The 20,758-nt window shown below is 55.0% G+C and overlaps 1 protein-coding gene across 5 annotated transcripts in view; it reads right to left on the reverse strand.

Moving 5' to 3' along the window:
• Window positions 1-20,758, reverse strand: part of ABCG1 (ATP binding cassette subfamily G member 1) — a 61,527-nt gene that overhangs the window by 13,459 nt on the left and 27,310 nt on the right. For all 5 annotated transcript variants that reach the window (XM_022553047.3, XM_022553045.3, XM_022553044.3 and 2 more), the window contains exons 3-6: window positions 7,371-7,488; window positions 5,413-5,545; window positions 2,868-2,918; window positions 76-221 (exon numbers count right to left, since the gene is read on the reverse strand). In XM_022553047.3, coding sequence (XP_022408755.2) covers window positions 76-221; window positions 2,868-2,918; window positions 5,413-5,545; window positions 7,371-7,488 — 448 coding nt within the window. The remainder of the gene's footprint in view (window positions 1-75; window positions 222-2,867; window positions 2,919-5,412; window positions 5,546-7,370; window positions 7,489-20,758) is intronic.

Consider the following 20,758-nt stretch of genomic DNA (forward strand, 5'->3'; position numbering starts at 1 on the left):
GGGGAGGGGATTCAGGAGGTATCCCCTCCTGCCGGCAGGGAGGGCAGGGCTCCTGCCTCCATGGCTCCTGCTTACCTGGTGGGCTCATCAAAGAACATGACCGGAGGGTTGTTCACCAGCTCCAGCGCGATGGCCAGGCGCTTCCTCTGGCCGCCCGAGAGGCTGCCGGTCCGCGTGTTGGTGCAAGACAGCAGGCCCAGGGCCGTCAGGATCTCCTTGACCTGGGGGACAGTGGAGCCAGAGTGACATCAGGGACCACCTGCCTCCTAGCCGCCTACAGGGCCCACGTGGAACCCCCAGCTGCCTCCCCAAGCCCACTCGCACGCCTGCCCTTTGCCAAGGCGGCAGACACTCGGCAAGTGTGAGCCCAGGAGGCTGAGAGGCAGGGCTGGGGCCAGGCCGTCCCGGGTTGGGGTCCTGGTCCTGCCCCCTGCTGGTCACCTGTCAAGTCCCTTCACTTGTAAGCCTCGCTCAGGGCCCGGGTCAGGGAAGATGTTGGATAAACACTGCAGAAAGTGTGGATCAGTGAACACATAGGTGGACGAGCGACCAGGTGTCTGACCAGCACAAAGGGGGGAGGCCACCTTGATGGTCTGATGCAATGCAGTAAGTCCCCTACATATGAACCTTGAAGTTGCGAACGTGCCCGTGCGTGCCAGCTGTTCCGCTGTACTACGGTCCTTTTCAAGGTACTGTACCGTGATATCTAAACGTTTTATTTTGTGTGTGTTTGCTTCTGTGAAAAGTATTATAAACCTATGACGGTACAGTACCATATAGACGATCGTGTTAGTTGGGTCCCTAGGCTAACTTTGTCGGACTTATGAACAGATTGGACTTACGAACGTGCTCTCGGAACGGAACTCGTCCGTAAGTAGGGGACTCAGCGCAGCGGATAAGATGCTTGGCGCCCGGCAAGCATTTACTCGAAGGCAGCCATTGGTGACACTGTTACTACTGTACACAGCTCCTGTAGACACAGTCAAGCAGGCCGGGCCTCTCGGAAAGAAGGGGTGAAGCCCCTTTCACACTTGTAAACAGGCAAAGAAGTTCTCTGATTCGGCAGCAAGGCGAGGAAACTGCTTAAAGCTGTCCCCACCTCCCTCAGTGGCCCTGCCGATGCCACCCTGGAAGCAGCCTGGGCACCAAGATATAAACGGCCCGCTGTGCACTGAGCCCTCCCCGGCTGTTCCCGCCCGATCATTGATGCGGTATCGACGTGGGGGGCAGGAAAGTTCGGCGGACTTCGGTGCAGGCTGTGGTGTGGGTTTCGGCCGCAGTGTTCAGCGTTCAGGGTCCATCCCAGTGTCTTGCCGGGGGCAGCGGCCCTCCCTGCCTCCAACTCCAGGTTCACCTCTCGGGGGACAGCCTGCCACGGAGGCCCTGCCAGCATCCACTGGGCCATCGTCCCAGCTCCTGGTGGCAGAGGGGGGACCCCGGTCCGGTGGCTTCTCTGGGGAGACGTGGTCATCCAAAAGGAGGAGAAGCTCACAAGGAAGAAAACTTCCACCCCAGCTCTTGAATTACTTGCACGGTCAGGACAAAATGTGGCTTTGGTGACGGGAAGAGTTCCACGGGCCGGGAAGCAGGCGGGTCAGACGGATATGGGTTTGAATCCTGCTTGGTCTCTCCCTTGCTGAGCCCTAACCCAGCTCCGCTGCCTCTTCCCCGGAAGGCAGGTCAGCGTGGTCGCCCAGAAAAGGCCATCTTTCAGGCACACTTTCCCTCACATGGACCGTCTGCTGGCCTTCCCAGGACAACACGGCTCCAGTGGTCCCTGGGAACCCAGGCGGAAGGTGCAGAACAAAGACCACATCCCCACCTGCCCTCAGCCCCACCGGAAGGATGCTGGAGGTGGAGGTCAAGGTAAGTCCCTCCCATTTCCGCCCTGTGCCGGCCTCTGGTTCCCGGTTCTCAAGAGTGACGCCCTGAAGGCTGGTTTTGTTTTAAAATTAATCAGAAAGAACAATGTTCCGGCCTTGGGAGAACTGGCTCCTGAGGAAGGCTCCTTGCTGGGGGTTCTCGAGGGTTGAGGCTGCTTTTCTGGGAAATGAGGGAGGTGGGCAACATTCTACCATCTGCTGGAACATTCCATTCTATTGTGTTTCCTCGAGAAGTAAACAACCAGGACCTAGGTACACACAGGGGCTGGAGGGAAATGAGTCAGGGCACGCCCTCAGCAGCAGTCCTCGGCTTAGACGGTCACACAGTCCCGTTAGGGTTAGGGTTAGCTAAGTTGAGTTCCCCTTATACGATGCGTAAACATAAAGGGATGTGTAAATATAAACGAGGCCTCCCCACTAAGTGGGGCTTTCGGGCGCTCCCTGCGGGGTCTGCTTACCCAACACCCTCGTGCTCCCTGGGGTTTTAGGGAAGCAGGAAAAAGCAATGAACAGGCTTAGGAGATCTCCATCATCCCAGAGACTTGCTTGTGCTCCTCTTAAAAGGCTGATTCGTAACACGTAAGAACCCAATTTCTCCTTGCAAATGGTCGGGGTGGACTCTGGTTACTTTTAAATGAATGATTAACTGTCTTCATTGTTGGTGTTTTATAAACAAACAAACAAAAAACAATGGAGCATAACGTGTATTAAACACTGAAAGGGCAGAGCGCTGGGTCGAACCCTGAGACTGGGTCCTCAGGCCGGTGTCCTGCACATCCTCACTGTGTCTGAGAGTCCCTGGCGGCGCGGTCACTCCGGGTGTGTGCCAGCCCAGGCGCACACCGCAAGGCCACCGCCACCCACACGAGGACAGCCGGGGCCAAGCCACAGGCTCAACCTGCCCCCAAAGGCCCCTCCACGCACGTGCGCTGAGTGGATTTCAGGCAATTCTGGAGCACCTGTGGCCCGAGCAGACACACTCACCATCTCCCGTCTCCCTTCGTCCTTGTCCTGGAGTTTCAGATGCGCAGACACCTGCAGGGGATGAAGGTCACGGTGTGGAATCAGAACAGGTGGCCGGCAACAGGACAGACTCACTCAGCGACCGCAGGCCCAGTGTCCCGGGGGGCTGAGCCGCCAGACGACGGAGGAAATCCTCAGAGGTCTGGGCTTCCAAGCTTCCTTGGTTAACTAAGGTAGGTCCAGGAGAGCAGTGATGCCTGGGATGCATCCTGTTACCTCAGGGGATTCTCTGCTATGCCCCGAGGGAAGTTAGAGAGATGAGGAATCCCCAGGCATCGTGGAGGGCTTGAAGCCGACTGGTGCATATTCAGGAATTTCACAAGCCACCTGCTAAACCACTGATAGCTTATAATTATCCACAGCGGAGTATTTATGCCACAGAAGTTGGTAAGTGGTACATATAAGAACTCCAGTTTTGCTGTTGCTGTTGTGTTGTTTTGTTTTGTTCGAAATCCTGCCTGCTAGCACACCGTGGGGTCCTGACCCTGCTTGGTGAAACCCTGAGTAACCATCACCGTGCCCAGCATCAGCCTTGTTCTTCTCTGCCAACGCCTGTGACCTTGGGAAGCAAGGGTTTCGGCTTCCTTATCAGCACAGTGGTGAGGTTAGAACCTGCCCACCCGGTGAGCTAGCGAGGTTGTCCCGAGGCTCCACGAGAGACTAAGATGCAGGGGCGAGGGGCCAAAGGGCCACGGTCCCAGAGTCAGACAGGGCCAGCCGCCTGCCATGTGACACCAAGTGTCACATCTTGGCTTGCCTGGTGGTGGAGGGTCAGAGCAGCACATGGAAATGTACCACCAATGGCTGGTGGCCAACATCACCCCTCCACGTGGGACAGGACCCTGCAGAGTGAAAGGTACCCTTTCTCATCAACTCAGGGCAACTGTATTTATCAAAGGAATCGTGAAATTCTCAAAATCAAAATGTAATTGATTTTAACTCTGAAAAATAAATGGATTTCACAGCAGAGGCTGGTGACAGGTTGGGGGAGGATGGAGGTGACAGCAGGAGTCACCAATCTTGTTTGCAAAAGAAAGCAGTGATTGAGCTGGAAATCAAAGTGAAGTTCCTCAAACAAGTAACCAAGGACTTCATGCAGTAACTCTGACAAGCGAAACTCTGGTCACCCCAGGTGAAGGTGAAGTAGCGATTAAGGAATCCACAGTCGTTAGAAATCTTGTGTTTCCTAACTTTACCACCTTATTTTCAAACATCCTGTGCCCCCATCAGTATGCCCGTTTGGAGGCCAGAGAAGCTACATGGTCAGGGTGCCCTGCGCTCATGGCTGCTGGGGGAGCCTGTCTGAGGGCAGATCACGTACCCGACACCTTCCCTGCTTCTCTCTGCTCAGCTAAGGATCTCCTGGAATTGCCCTTCGGACAAGATGCGACACCACAGACAGGAAGCCTTGCGCCATCCGAGTCAAGAGTGCAGGGCATGGGCTTCCCTGGTGGCGCAGTGGTTGAGCGTCCACCTGCCGATTCAGGGGACACGGATTCGTGCCCCGGTCTGGGAGGATCCCACATGCCGCGGAGCGGCTGGGCCCGTGAGCCATGGCCGCTGAACCTGCGCGTCCGGAGCCTGTGCTCCGCAACGGGAGAGGCCCGCGTGCCGCAAAAGAAAAAAAAAAAAGAGTGCAGGGCAACACTTCACCCGTAGCAGCCCAAGAGAATGCCCATCTACTGCCCAAGTACAAGGCAGACTAGCTGGGAAGGTCCCAAACGTGCCAGGAGAGGCCCGGAGGTCGGGCACCGCCTCGTGCCGTGGACGAAGGGACGCAGGACATCAAGCAGCCCCGGGCACACACGCTTCATGACGGACAAGGGCAGCCCACTGACCTTCCAACCTCCTCTGGCCGGGAGGCTCTCTAGTGGCTCCCCTGGCCCACGGTTGGTCACTGTGGTCCCTGTCCACCTGGTACTTGGCTGGGTCATGTTCTGTCCAAAGAGCACAGCTGGGCCAGGCCATCCTGGACCACACTGCACAGGACGCCCGGGCTAACTGCTAAACTCTCGGAGGCGCCCTTCCTTGTGTGTTTTGCAGGATTACATGTCTGATGACTGTGCCGGGCTATGAAGGTGAAGGCCTGGGACCCAACCGGTGTGCAGCAAACTCTGGTTTCACCCCCACCTGGCGGGCATGTAAGTCAGAGGACGAGACCCTCAGGGCCCTGACCCAGGCACCAGACTGCCTGGAACTTGTGCCCAAAGCCGCAGAGCACTGATGAGAAGGGAAGAGCCTCAGCTGGGGCACAGGACTGTGGTCACCCTGGAAGCGGTCCCTCACACCAGCCAGGCTAATAACCTTCTCAGAAACCTGACCTCGATTTCGTCATCCAGGGTCTACAGAACCCAGGGCCTTGAGGGGTTGCCTTGGGCAAAGCTGTCCAAATAGCACACCCGGTGTCAGGACTCCGTGTGAGGGAGGGGTGCTGGGCGCTGCGCTGTCTCACGCGAGGAGAGAGGGGGGCAGCCAGGTGAGGGGCTGCAGGCCCCAGGACGCTCACCATCATGGCCTCCTGCACGGTCAGGTGAGGCAGCAGCATGTCGTCCTGCATGATGTAACAGGACACCTTCCGGAAGCAGCGTAGGTCCCGCGGGAGGCCGTTGATGAGGACCTCGCCCTTCATGCCCGTCTCCCTGCAAGGCCAGTGAGAGGACGTGTCAGCCCGATCCCTCCTGCACCCCTTCCTCTTCCAGGACCTGGGGACGGGAGAGAGGACGGCCCCTCCCAGCATCTTCTCACTGGGCCAGTAGGGACACCAAGCCAGGCAGGGATGGGAGGCCCAGACAGCACCAGAACTCAGAGGAGGGAACTGCACAAAGAAAACACTCAGTGTGGAAAGGGAGAGGCAAGCGTGGGGCCTCTCTGGGACAGCACATTCGTAATAGGCGCCTGTGGACCAAACCAATGGAGATACACACGGATGCTCCTACACGCAGCCACGAGGTCCCACGCACACCTCTGGCTTTGCAGGGTTTTATGAGATGGGCGTATGAACAATGCTATGTGCAGCCGAGGCTACACCAACCACCCCAGAGGCCCCAGAGGCCAAGAATCTTCAGTCTGGGGTGTGACCACTACATCAGAACCAGTTCCTGGGGGTTGCACGACTATGATGCTGACTGGGAGGACCACTGCAGGCTCCCTGGGCTCAGGTGGCTCAAAGAGGAGGAGGTCTGCGCCCTGACCCTCCTCGGCCAAGCGATGGGAAGCTGTTCTCTCTGACTACAGTGGAGGTGGGGCATCCTATGTGTACTGTGGAGATGGAAGGGCATGGCCCTGCCAGCCACGCTCACTCCCTCATCCACAGACCCACTGGGCATCGCTCTTCTGGGCGCATCATCTCAGTCCAGGGACACAGTGGGAGGCATGGGCATCCAACTAAGGATCCCCGTTCTCCAGCCCTGCCTCCCCGATGCCATGAAGAACAGAAACACAGAGCGTCTATGGAGACCAGTGCAGTTATATCTGGCGTCCAACTTCATCCAGCCCATTGCTGTGACCGTGGGCCCTGTGGTGGGTCCCTTCTTTCCTTCAGGGAATGGGTGGGATCAACTGGCGTTCCAGGGAACCAGGCTGGGAGCTCAGTTGTCTCCAGGTTGCCCTCTGTGGCTCCAGGATGGCCACGTGCCGCACAGGCTGGATAGCAGCTGAGGGTGTGGGATGAGCTGAAAAACGGCTGCTCTCCCCTCCCGTGTCCCCAGCATGACGCTGGGTGTTGGAAGTTTGGCTCTCACCTTTAGAAGTGAATACAACAGACAGGAATCTGCCATAAGTGAGACTTTTAAAAATCCTAATTTTCATCTTTAAAGAGTAATTCAGAAGTCCTAAGGAAGGGGGGGCGGAATTTCTCTTTCTTTGCCAGTAAATGAAGTTATTTTTTAAATGTATTTGCTGAAGTAGCAAATGGAAGCCATGAGATCTGAAGAGAACTGGCTTTAAGAGAGCATTTTGTTAACACTTCTGAAGGTTCGGTTTTCAAATCATCCTCACATGAACGTCACCGGACAGGACGTCGAGAGCTGTGTTTTCCGAATGTCGGAGCAGCTAACGTGGCCACAGGCAAGAGTCACGTGAGCTCTGGGCCCCAGCCTGACGCTGCTGCTTTTCTTCTGAAAATGGCTCATCTTACCTTTGACCTTCATTCACACTTGTCTCAGCGTTCTCCTGCCGTCCCCCTCCCCAACCTGGACCTCTCCATTACTCCCTGTCCCGTAAGGCCTGGCCCTTCTGCCCCAGGACCTCCCTCTCCTGAGCACAGCATCCACTCACCACCACCAGGTGACAACCAGCATGTGCTACCTTCTGATGCCCCCAACGCCGGAGCTCTGCTCCCTTCACAGGTTCCAAAGCCCCTTACTGTGAGACACCCCTCCGGCTTCCCGGGAGGCTGCCCAGTGACGGGCATGGACCATTCATGCTGTTGGCCCCTGGCTGACCACTGGGCGAGGGTCTGCTCACCTGTATCCGGCCAGGATGTTCATGAACGTGGACTTCCCAGCCCCGGAAGGACCCATGATGGCCACCAGCTCTCCACTGTTGAATTTCCCAGAAATTCCTTTCAGAAGGGTCTTGTATCCTGTGAAAAGCGGAGCACATTCATTTTCAAACCAGGACTCACTTGTTTTGCCCCCAGTACTGCAGAAGCAAACACACAGTACACTTGGCTGCAGAACCGAGGCCAAAGGCAAGGTTTTTTACGCCATAGTAACAGCATTCCCCAACCTTTTTGGCACCAGGGACTGGTTCCGTGGAAGACAATTTTTCCACGGATGGCGGGGGGGCGGATGGTTTCGGGATGATTCAAGTGCATTACATTTATTGTGCACTTTATTTCTATTATTATTACATTGTAATATATATATATAATGAAATAATTATACAACTCACCATAGTGCAGAATCAGTGGGAGGCCTGAGCTTGTTTTCCTGCAACTAGAGGGTCCCATCTGGGGGTGATGGGAGACAGTGACACTCGAACTGTGTTGCTTATGTCCAGTCTACTCCATAAGATGCAGCTTAATTGTCACTTGCCACTCACTGATACGGTTTTGATATGAGTGTGCAAGCAGTTGATTTATTATGGTCTCTGGGCGGTCAAACCTCTCTGCTAATGAGAATCTGTATTTGCACCCACTCCCCAGCGCTAGCATCACCACATCAGCTCCACCTCAGATCGTCAGGCATTAGATTCTCATAAGGAACGTGCCACCTAGACCCCTCGCATGTGCAGTTCACAGTAAGGTTCGCACTCCTATGAGAATCTAATGCCGCCGCTGATCTGACAGGAGGCGGAGCTCAGGTGGTAACGCGAGCCATGGGGAGCCGCTGTAAATAGAGATGAAGCCTCGCTTGCTCCCCCGCTGCTCACTTCCTGCTGTGCGGCCTGGTTGGAGGGGCGGGGCTTGGGGACCCCTGCCCTAGTATTTATGAAAATGCTGAGTTCTGGGCAAGAAAATGGACCTCAGGTTTTTTGGATGCCTCTGCCTACTTCCTCGATTGCACGTCATGGGTGTATCAGTGATAAGTACCAGTGCACGTACAGCGCTTTAGAGTTTACAAAGCCCTTTCACGGACATCATCTAGGGTACAAGGACTCCACCATTCTCATTTCGGATTGAGGAACTGGATGTCCAGCGGGCCTGGGTGACTTGTCCAGGACCCCAGAGCCAGTGTGAACAGATCCTAACCCAGGGCTGCCCCACCCACCACAATGGTCAACTCATGCCTTTATCAATTAAGTGATTAATTTATTATTTCATGTATGAATGTTCTATTTCTCATCCCTACCGGTATAAATTATTTGTATAGAATTTATTCACAAATCATTACTTTATAATTAAATGATTCATGTATTAATAATTCATTAATAATTAAAAGCTTATCATTTTGCACTTGCATCACATTGCTTTGGACTTCCTGCCAAATCTCCATCCGAGAGATTTGTAAAAGGAAAAAAAAACTACATATGCCAAATGGAGTCACGTTACTTTTTCTCAAGCAGACTGTTCAAATGAGCTACAAAGAATAAAATAGAAGCAACTGGATTCATCAAAAGACTCTTCATTCAGAAACATTTTTCAGGGACTTCCCTGGCGGTCCAGTGGTTAAGACTCTGCGCTTCCACTGCAGGGGACACAGGTTCAATGCCTGGTCGGGGAACTGAGATCCCATGTGCTGTGCGGCTCAGTCAATAAAATAAAATAAAAATTAAATTTAAAAAAGAAGAAACACTTCTCAGTCCCTGAGAAACATTCCAAGGACATGCCCTTAAATGATCAGAATCGGGCAAAAACAGTACTTTGGCTTCCCACGCAGAGCTGAAAGGGGCCTGATGAGGAAAGGGCCTGTGGAGCCCTTGACTGAGCCCTGGTCTTGGACTCTGCCCCTAGTCGCTCCCTGAACCCCCAAACCTGTGTGTCTACTCGAGCCCCAGCCTGGGTCTGGGGAGTCTTCTCCCAGCCGCCTCTCGTCTTCCACAGATGGGACACCCTAAACACCCAGCCTGTCACCAGCTGCCTCCTTGAGCTGGATGGCAAGTCCCTGAGGACCTTTGAATCAGGCAGAGAGAAGCGGAAGCGAAAGGCAGGAAGCACGCGGTCCTGCGACCTGACTCGTTACGGGGAGCGGCAGCCACCTGGGGAGACCTGAGACGGTCACCCCTGGTTGGGGGAGAAGGGCTGAGGAGCAGACGGACGGGGGCAGGGGGGCCTGGGGCAGCAGCTCGGGACCACAAGTGAGTCAGACTCCTACCCCCGGGAACGTGAGTGATGGCAGGTGGGCAAACACACAGCAGGGGAGCCCAAGGAGACCAGGGTTGGGGGTCAGGCACCCTGAAAGATCATGTCTGCCACATGGTGGACAGATGGAGGGAAGAGCTGGGGGACAGCAGGGCCCCCTCCGTGCAGGGTCAAGCCCCAGCGTGGGCTACCCATGGGATGGAGCTCTGCGGAGGGGGGCCAGGTGCTCCGGGCCCCGGGCCCAGGGGACCTGTGTGACATCACTGCGGGAGCACTAATGCCGGGCGTCTGCTCCTTGCTGTCTTCCTGGGGGCTCAGGCGGCATCGGGGTTACTCCAGAGCAAACCTTCCTTTAGGCTGTTCTGCCCCTAGTTCAGAGCCGATCCCCAGCTGGTCCCCTCGCAACCGGGAGCCGCCCGGTTAGGGAAACGGACGGCTGAGGTGACCGCTGGCCACTTAGAGGCCACGCGCAGCCTGCCCCTGGGTCATGACGCCTGAGGACAGCCTCACCTGGGGGATCTGAGGGGTCCGTTCCCTCCAGCAGGGCCCATGGGTGCTGCTTTCACTGTGACCCGTGGTATTGGGGTCCACACGGGGGCACCGGATAATAACACTGCCAAGGAGCTCCCACAGGCTGTGACACCCACGGCCAGGACACCAGGAACTGACATGGATCTGGGAGTTGGGGGAGCATCAGGCCTTTCAGGGGAAAAGGCGGGCAGACCAGGGTTATAGACCATGGTTTTGTCATTTACAGCCAGCAAACTGGAGTTGGGGGTCTGGCTGTGGACCCCAGAGCTAAAGTGACACACGTGGAGCCAGGTGAGTCACCGGGCCCCAGCTCTTGCTCTGGAGGGGCGTGGGCTCCCAGGGGGACGTGGAGCAAGGGGCAGGGCCTACGTGTGACACGATGCAAGGCTGGCCAGCTGAGAAACGTCCTCACGTGCAGCCCACCCTCTCGGGCGGTGCTTCTCTAATATCAGAAACCTGTTTTTCTTTTCTTTCTTTCTTTCTTTTATTATTATTATTTTTTTGCGGTGCGCGGGCCTCTCACTGCTGTGGCCTCTCCTGTTGCAGAGCACAGGCTCCGGACGCACAGGCTCAGCGGCCATGGCTCACGGGCCCAGCCCTTGCTAGGCACGGTGTGTTTTGTAAGGGAGGGACAAACATGCCACAGCATTTCTAACTATCCCATGGATCCACTAAACTCGGAGCTGGTGGACGGGCCAGCCCTGTGCCTTGCCCAGTGGGCATCAGGAAGGAAAACCACGATGGTAAAACCGGTAAAGGCTTTCTCCATACACCCCGCTAGTGACACGAAAATGAAGCCAACTGGAAGTGACTTGTCCATGATCTAATCCTTTTCAAGGGGAGTTGTGACATGTACAGAAAATCCACACGTCCATTCAGCACCCACCTGGTGGGGCTGTAATTGTCTCTAAAGACATGGAGATAAAGATGCTTATTAGCAGTTAGCATTAAGTGAAACTGAAGGGCTTTCTTAGTTATGTCTGCAGTTACTTTCAGTTATGTTACTTTTAGAATGTTACCAGTTGGGAAAAAGCCTGTCCAGACATCCTGAGTTTCAAGAATGAAGGAGCCATCTGAGCAGGCTACTTCTAAAGGCGACGCCCGCCTGCCAGCCTCAAACAGAGTGCCCGACAGGAGCCCAGCGCCTGATACCTGCCCCCAACGCACACCTCCTTTTGCCTCCCGGCCCTAGCATTGCCCCTAGAGGTCGTGAACATCAGCTTCCCGAAGACACGACCAGAACAGCCTTCTGAAGCACCGTGTCCTGTGCATGGAGCGGTGCTTGGCACGTAGTGGTCACCGAAAAAGCATCTATGACGTTGATAATAAGAAGGTGAACTCTTGGCACAAGTGAATTCAGAGTGACAGCCACCGCCTTGGGCATTGCCCTTTGGTTGTCACTTCTTTCCAGGCCACCCCCAACAGGACCAGACCCCTCTGGTGAATGCTGGGCCAGCAGGAAACGGCCAGGAGCTCCCGGAGGACCAGCTGTCTGGATGGTCTCTGAGGTCAACTCACAGGGCGGGCACTGCCTTATGGAGGGGCCGTGGTGTCCCTGTGCCTCACATCCTGTAAGTATAAACCCATGCCCCGTCGCCAGTAAACTTTTACGTAACAGCAATCAAAATGTGCACATCCCATCATTTCTGGGCGATCACGTTTGCTTGTTTGTTTGTTTGTTTGTTGCGGTACACGGGCCTCTCACTGTCGTGGCCTCTCCCGTTGCGGAGCACAGGCTCCGGACGCGCAGTAGTGGGATCTTCCCGGACCGGGGCACGAGCCCGCGTCCCCTGCATCAACAGGCGGACTCTCAACCACTGCGCCACCAGGGAAGCCCACTCGTGTGTGTTTTTAAGCCACCCAGTTTGCAGCAATTTGTTATAGCAGCCACACGAAACGAACACGCCCAGCCTCCCACTGCCCATGCCAGCCACGCCCACGCCAGGCCTCCTAGGTCCTCCCCGGGGGACCACTTCCCTCGGAAGATAACTTCCTGCTTCTTCCATGAACATTACGTAAAAGTTGCACTTTTCAGCCAGCAAGCCTTCCCAAGGGGCAGTGTCCTGAGAAGGAATGTTCTAGAAGCAATGAGAGCTGCCACCTTGCAGCTCTTCCAGGGGCCCTCCTCCAATCCAGAGTCATTCTCAGACTTTCCTGTGCGGCCCACATGGGCACGAAGCCTGGTTAAAGCATCCTCAGTGCAGGCTTTTCATAATGAGGTTAAAGGAGCTGATTAAGCTCTGTCCAATTAAATGTGAAAAGAAAGATGATCGACCTTGGAGTTTCCAGTGGGGACCTTGGGAGAGGGGGGAGCACGGGGGTGGGTGGCAGCCTGGGCCTCATTCCCAGCCGTGCTCATGGCTGGACAGTGGCCATGCACAGGCCGTCCATCCACCATCCTGGCCTCAGTTTCCCCTGATGAAAGAAGAGGTCTACCCTCCAAAGACCCAGAATTCACCAGGTGTGTGCGTCACGTGGGGCTTTCTTCCCCGGACAACCAAATATCAGCTGAGGTTCAGGTGTGGGCTTTTATTGAAACGGCCAAGGGTCCCAACCTAAGGGCCGGAGACACGGAATTCCATCTGCAGACTCAACGCTCACGGCAAACGTTGCTACCGAGGCTGAACCCAAGTTTACCAACATGCAGAGCCTGGCCCAGAATCCTTCCTCAATCTGAAGCAGGTCTTTCCTTTCACAGAGATGTTTTTCAGTTGGCTCTAAACAATGACAACTAAAAAGAAACGAGGGAGCCCAAGCAAATTAGAAAGAGCCAGGCACTAAACCCAGATCACTGACTATTTTCAATTGGATGTGTGTCTTTAATTTTGTTTTTTTAATGGTAAATTTTTGCACAGCAGACTCACAGGATTCTAGAGTGAGGCATTTCCTAGCTCTGCCAAAGAAGACTTGCCCAGCCCCAATGCACTGCCCTCATACCACACACATCACTGGCTCTCCCCTACCCGGAACTGTGCTCACTGACTGGGTATTTTCTCTGCTGAGAGGTAGAAACGAGGCAGACATTCCTACCCGGCTGATGAAAATTATCATCGATGTCACGGGATGCGAAAATTACGGCAATCAAAGGATTGTCTGGTGTGGTGAGCACGAATCACTCTGGATCCTTCTCAATGTTTGGAAACCAGGAAGGGAACATCGGCTGAATGATGGGAGAGGGAAGTGGGGCTGTGGGACACAGAAGAGGTTGCCTTGGCGGCTCAAGAGAGGACAAGTCGTGTTCTGGTTGTCCAGTCGCCTCTGGAAGGAAGTGTAAATGTCTCCTGTGCTCGCCAGTGTTGTCCCTTGTACCCAACTGGCATGGAGCAATTCAGCCCATATGCACATTCTCCATCCTCATGAAGCATCGTTTTCGAGAACTCCTTTGCTGGCATGGTAGCTGGGCTCACCCTAGCCATGCAGGGAAGCACCTCTGGACTGCAGGCGTTTCGGTGGCCAGTTCCATCACATTCTAACGTGTGAAATTCGTCTTGACCACGAATTTAAACATATTCCAGTTTCTGGAGTGTTGTATCCACTGTGGGGGGATGAGCACAGTGGGTGGGTGGCCCGAGGGAGGGGTCGGCCCTCTAGAGTCTGGATGTCCCAGCATCGTGCCTTCCCGTGGTCGGTGTCTATGCCCTCACACTGGCCCAGCAACAAGCTTTGGGACGAGGCTGCTTAGAAGAGGGGGGACGGACAGTGGGTCTCAGCTCATCTATCCCCAGCACCAAGCAAACTCCAGCACGTGTCCTGCCTGAAGCTGTGTCTCTTTGCACCAGCCCTGTGCCTCCTTAATAATAACTCTGTAAACAATGAGGGATAATTCAGACCAGACACTGAATGGGAAATAATTCTGCAGAGCCGCCAGCCCCGTGGTCCCCAATATCGCCTGCATGTGGAGTCTTCCTGGAGCTTTGGAAACAATTCTGATGGAGTCGGTCTGGCCCCAGGGGCCCCTCCATCGCCCTACAGCTGTGCCTCTAGTTTGCTGTGTGACTGGGGCCAGTTCCTTCTGCTTCCTAGACTCACCTTCCTCACCTGGTGAGGGGCAGGGAAGAGTACTTGACCTTAAGGGTGTTTGTGAAGATAGAACAAGATCACGTGTTTGAAGGATGTCACAAGGAGCTGCAGGTAGATGATGTAATAAGCCGTGGTCGCTAGAGATGCAACTGGGACAAAACGCATCCCGGGAACCGCAAGCCACGTGACAGCAGTGTCTCTTCGCCTGAGGAGGAACAGCTGGACCGCCATCCTCATTCAGGTGGACTGAGGATGCCACACGTGTCCTGGCGCATCTGCGGGGAAGGGGCGCCCACCAAGAGTGCCCGCCTCAGGGTTAACATTCTGGACTTGGCTGCTCAGGCTTGTGATCATTTTCAATGAGCCAGAGCCCATTTCTGGAAGGCTCCAGAAAGCCTCCAAGTGCTGCTGGGTGAAGAGACGCCGGTCAGCCTCTGTGAGGAGGGACAGGGCTGCCTGGGAACCCTGACCCCAGCCTCCCCAGGAGAGGACCTACATCTGTTTACACCATGAGGACTTCTGTCTCTCAGGGGCTCAGGGTCCCAGAGAACACTGATGGGACATTGCTGGGAAATCATTTCCTGCCACCCAGGCTACACGGGTCACCTGGAATCACAGCCCCCTCAAGCCAGAACTCCTGGGTTGGGCGCTCAGAGCAGCTCTGAAGCTGATGCCAAGACAACATGCTGTGCACCCCTACATGCACACACACGCCATGTACACACACACCCCACGTACATACACTGTGCACACACACACGCCATGTACACACACACACCACGTACACACACACCCCATGTACATACACTGTGCACACACCCCATGTACACACACACCCATGCCCCACAGGTAGCTAGTTCATCAGTGCACTGGCAGTGGAGCCCCTGCCCCAGTGCAGGTACTAAAAAATAGGTGGGAGTTATTCACATCTGCCTGTCAGGCATGAAGCAGTTTTCTATCACTGCAGTATTTTTATCCTTCTAAAAGAAGAACTGGTCTTTTTCACAAGCTTCTAAACCTGCTAGAACAATGAAGAAAAAGCATCCTTCTGATTACTTAAATTATGCCAAAAGCACCAATAAGGTTGCCAAATAATCTCCTAGTATCACGTCAACTTCAGTCTGAAATCAACACAGCAGGTCCATTTCTGCACCCAAAGTCGTGCTTTTCCTCTAGATGCCAACATTGACCAGATAAGCCCAGCTGCGCTCCCTACTCCTCCCCCTTCCCCTCCCCCATCAGTCTCCCCTTGGAGCTGAAAGGGGCTCTTGGTGAGAACAGACAGCCTTATTCTCCAGACCCCTCTTCCTCCCTCTCCAAGAGAGAGCTCAAGGCAAAAAGGACAAAGGTCCATATTCCCAGACACCAGTGACATTTCCTTCTCCCCCACCTGCTTCATCCCCCTAATGCCCAAGGGCCAGCTCATCAATGCCTCACTTTTCCTTATTAAGGGGCAAAGCCACACCCACAGCTCAGACCTCTTCTTGTTTTTCTCACCTTCTGAAATCGAAAGGGGGCTTTTTCGCCGACAATAACAAGAACCAGGTCTGGGAAGCTGGGCTTAAAAATATCAACATGGACGCGGCCATAACACGTGAAGGCTTCTGAGTCACGGGGAGGGAGAACCACTCGTGAAATGAGGACATTGTCATTTGTCCCCAAACCGCGCAGATAGCACGTCACCCCCTGCCAACCCCGCTGGATGTTACAGCAGGAAGTCCACTCTGCCTTCAGAACAGCTGCTCGATTTGTCAGGCTGTGAACATGGATCACTGGATTTTTAGCAGGCGCTCACGCTCTGGAAGTCGACAGGGCAACAGACAAGGCGGCAAGCTTTCCGGAAGGTTCCCCCGAGGCGCGACTTTAATGGACGTAAAATGGCCCCCTGGGGACTTCCCTGGCGGTCCAGCAGTTAAGACCCCGCGCCCCCAATGCAGGGGGCCTGGGTTCAATCCCTGGTCAGGGAACTAGATCCCGAATGCCGCAACTAAGACCTGGCACAGCCTAAATAAATAAATATTAAAAAAAAAAAAAAAACCCCTCCAGGGACACCCAATCACAGTGGGTCCCCACGCTTTTAAAAAAAAGATGGTCCCCTGACCACAGCTCAGGGATACTTTCCATCCTTTTGTCCTGAGAGCCTCTCCCCGCTTCACCACCTCGCTCTCCCTCATGTTTCGAGGTCCCTGTCAGTCTGCCTGCCCTCCCCCGCCCTCCACAAACCCAGTGCCCCCCTAGGTTCCACTTCTGCCCCGACCTCGAGCAGAAGCAGCCTCTCATCCTTCTGCCTGAGTGGGTCTAAGTATTCTGAATTTCGGCGGGCCATGATCACGTCAGTAGGTATCGTGTACAATGATGCTCTGTGTCCGCAAGCACCGCCAAGGAGGCGCACACAACTTCCTCTCACCTCTGATCCCACAAAACTGTTGGGAAATCCACCACCTTAAAATGCACCCCTGCAACACAGAGCTTCTTGCCTGTCCTTCAAAGCCCACTACTCTGCAGACTTGGAGGACAGTGGCATGTCAGGGGCCACTCAGCAGAGTCGCTGAAATGCAATTTCCCTTTTGTGTTCCCCAGAAAAAAGTCATAGCACCGAGGGTGGCGCCCAGCTCCTCCCAGGCTGGCTCCTGGCCTGGGGACAGTGGGGCGCTGGCTGCAACTGCCCGGCGGGTCCCACCAGATGGGGGCCTCCCTCCCTACCAGGATCCAAGGGGCTCTGTGAGAAAACGATACAGTGGGCTGCATCCCAGGCCTTGCTGAGCTGAGCCCGGCACGGTTCTGGCTCACTCCCCACCCGCCGAGGGGGCACCTGCGCATCCCTGGTCTGATCCTGTGACCTGCTCTGGGCACCTGCCCTGACAGGTGCTGTGGTCTCTGCCCCTCGCCCGTATTCCCGGCTGACATGCCCACGCCGACCCTGGTATCTCCTGCTGGAGCAGTGACCAGACCTTGATTCAGGGCAGAGCAGGTATACTCCCTGGGGACCAGCTGCCCCCAGGCTGGGATCTGGATTTAGATACCTCGTCTGCTGCTTCTTGAAGCTCTGGCTACGTATGTCCCCACGTGTCGCTGTCACATGCAGGCATGTGGGGACTCTGGAAGGCAGAGCACACAGGTGGCAGCCCCAGCACAAAAGTCCCTTCCACGGCTGTGCCCAACCAGCAGCCCCTGAACCTCGCTCACTGCCGCCACCACCTGGCCTGGGACGACACCTAGAGGTGGCCTTCCCTCCAATGACTTCCCAAACCCCGTCCCCAAAGCGGGTTAAAATCCAGGTGGTGAACCTTGAAATCCAAGGTTGCCGGGAGGAGGGAGGAAAGGTCGCCTCCAGCCTGCAGTCACCCAGCCGGGAAGATGCTGAGGTCCCCAAGCAACTCATCTGTGAATAAAGCTTTCTCTTGGGACACATTTCAAAGCTGAATGAGATCGGAGCCACCTTCTATTAAAGAAAGATCACTGTGCAGCACCAACCAGAGGCCACAGACTCTCAAGAAAGGCACAGGTAAGACTCTCGAACAGGACAGCCCAGGAGGTGAGCCAGAATGCCCCGCACCCAACAGACGCCCAAGCTCTGTGCCTCTGAGCTCGGCTTCCCAGCCCCGCTGGCCGATTCGCAGTCGGGGTCTCTATTTCACGAGAGCCGGGATCGCTGCTCTGATACAGCAAATGGCTGTACTCCTGGCCCCAAATTCATACCGTGAAAGAGAAAGAGAAAACAAAGCAGAAATCAGCCCGCACACAAACGCAGGTGCAGAGCACATTGGAAGCGGGGCTTGGCTGGCAACCACTGGGCTTTGGCGCTTCCCCAAATGTTTACGTTAATGACATTTTTCAGAGCCCGGCAGCCCACAGCTGACGCGCCTCCAAGTAGCCGGGCACAGCTGGAGATGCTCGGCTCAGCCACTGGCTGCTGTGCGGGAGCATTTTGGGGGCAGTTTTAGAAGCAGCAGCTCAGAGAGCTGCTGTATGCCTACACTGGGGATTTTCAAGAGCTCGGCGACCTGGCTGAGGCTGCTGCCATCTGCTTCGTGAACCTGCCCTGTGTCCCGCGGAGAGAGCGCTGCACACGGGGCTGGCTGTGTGCCCGTATGTGTCCTCGACGGGCTCCGGGGACACATCCTGGACCAGTGGGGCTCCTGGGTGGGATGCTGAGCCTCTCAAGGCTCCCTCGGGATGGGGTCCCCCCATCTCCCTCCAGGACCAACTCTACGTGCCCCAGCCTGGGGTTCACGGCCTTCCTTCCACAGTACACATGAGCCCTTCTAGGCCCATCTCCCTTTACCCCCCTTTACCCACTGCCTCAATTTCCCTGCACGCCGGGCTGGTCTGCTTGGGGTCTCCCCAACCCGCCCGTGCTGGTGCACTTCCTCCACTGAGAACATGCCCACCGTCCTCTCTCAACCTTGTCCTACCTGTTCTTCAAACCAGTTCCCTGGTCCCTGAGGAAGACAATGACCTTTATAGGGTGACAACAGCTCAAACCTTAAACCCACCCCTTGAGTATCGTGGGACTTGGGGCAACTTGATGTAGCTCTGTGAGCCTCTGTTTTCTCATCCGTAAATTGGGGATACACATACCTCCTACCACTGGGTGCTGCTGGAAGATGAAATGACACAAGGACTGGGAAGCATTCCATACGTGGTTGGGTCTCAAAGACTGCCCCCCACAAACCTAGAGCGATGGCTTCCTCCTCCAAGCACCTGGGCCATTTTCATCCATTTGCTCAATTTGCCAATTCATCATTTCACCACCCTGAGAGTCAAAATGGGAGGCCTGGAGGCAAGCCAGCTGATCCCCTGCCCGCCTCCCTCCTGGGCCAATGGCAGAGTCCCCTGGGCCCCAGATTCCTCACCTTCAAGGGAAGGGCGGTGTAGCTCCATCTGGGCTGTAGGTGGGTAAATAAGGCAGCGTGTGTCAGGTGGGGACAGAGCCTGGCACCGAGTGGGTGCTCATCACGCTAGTTACTATTATCGACGCTGTGTTGCGATCACATCTATTGTTGGCAGCAGCGTACTTATTAGCTCTGCCGTGGTTCCCCTTCCCAGCTGTCTGGCAGGTCTCCCCTGGAAGCCCCATCCTCCCAGGTACCTGGAGCAGGCCTTCCACACACCGCTGTCTGTTCCTTGATCTGACTCCTGAACAAATTCCCAAGCCAGCAATCAGGCATGATAGGAGGAAAGGTACAATTGCGAGAGACAAAAAAGCTTGCGTTATCCTCAGTCCGGTGAACACGAGGCATAGAACCGGCCTGGGTTCACGGTACCATGTGAGAGACCCTGATGCAGACAAGCATGCCTTCTGCTGACACCATGAGTGACCCCAGAGGACCAAGAACAGCCACGGGGGGACCCACGAGCAGGCCAGGAGGAGGCGCTTCTCCTGAACGGCCTTGACTCATTCCCACGGACGCCCCAGTGCCCATCTTTAGGCGCCACTTCCAAGGAGCGAGCTTGAGTGTGGCTTCTCAACGTCTGAGCGCCACTGCATGCAGCTGCCTGCCCCTGGGGAGCCTGGAGCCACCCTCCTGGTGCAGGACATCCACAGGAACCCCAAAGAGACCAGAGGACGATGCAGCGCCCAGCAGCACGGGGAGGGTGAACTGGGTTTCAAGCTGCCTCTTCTGTCCATTTAAATGCTTTCAAAATGTGATCAGAAGGGCCAACCCCCCCCTCCCCCAAGTCCCAGCTCAGCTCCAGCCCCTGCTTTCCCCTGGGAACACGCCTTCAACAGGGCCCCTACAGCACCGGCCAGCAGAGGGATGGGATTCGCCCCAGGAGAACGCCAACCACCCAAACAGAATCATCAGCTCTGGCCAGGCCTCACCCCTCTGTCTTCATTTTGTGTCACTGCCTCCTGTGGTTCCCGGTCACCCAGGCTGACAGTTAGGGTCCCCACCACCCCCGTGTGCACTCACCTCATTTCTGCATGGTCCCATCCCTTCCTTTTTTTAATTTCAGTGCACTTTACATTTATAAGATAATGATGATGACGTGATGACAACTACAGTAGCCGATGTGTATCCAGACCCACTATACGCCCTGCACTATTCGGAGCTCTCACGTGTATTGACTTTGATTCTCACCACAGCCCTATGTGGTACAGACTTTAATATCCCCATTTTATAGGTGAGAACATTGAGGCACAGAGAGCTAAAATAACTTTCTTAAAGTACCATGGCTAACAGGTGGAGGGACTTTAATATCCCCATTTTATAGGTGAGAACACTGAGGCACAGAGAGCTAAAATAACTTTCTTAAGGTACCATGGCTAACAGGTGGAGGGCCAGAACTTAACACCAAGCAGTCGGGCTCTAAGCCCATACTTGACACTATACTAATTCTCTAATGCAGACTGCATGTTTGTGAGGTTTAAAGAAGAAAAATAAATGAAGGCACACGCCGTGCCTCTCCTGATCTCAGTCCCCTGCCTCACTCCAGATGTCACCATTGTCTTGAATTGTAGTATTCCCTTATTTTTGTCTCTATTGTATCACATTTGTATTTATCCTTAAATAATTTTGGTAAGTTTTGCATGTTTGGGGGACTTATATAAATG

Source organism: Delphinapterus leucas, chromosome 4 (assembly GCF_059928025.1).
Source record: "Delphinapterus leucas isolate spDelLeu-1000000601 "Yukka" chromosome 4, BTC_Dleu_Yukka2, whole genome shotgun sequence".
NCBI classification, from domain to species: Eukaryota; Metazoa; Chordata; class Mammalia; order Artiodactyla; family Monodontidae; genus Delphinapterus; species Delphinapterus leucas.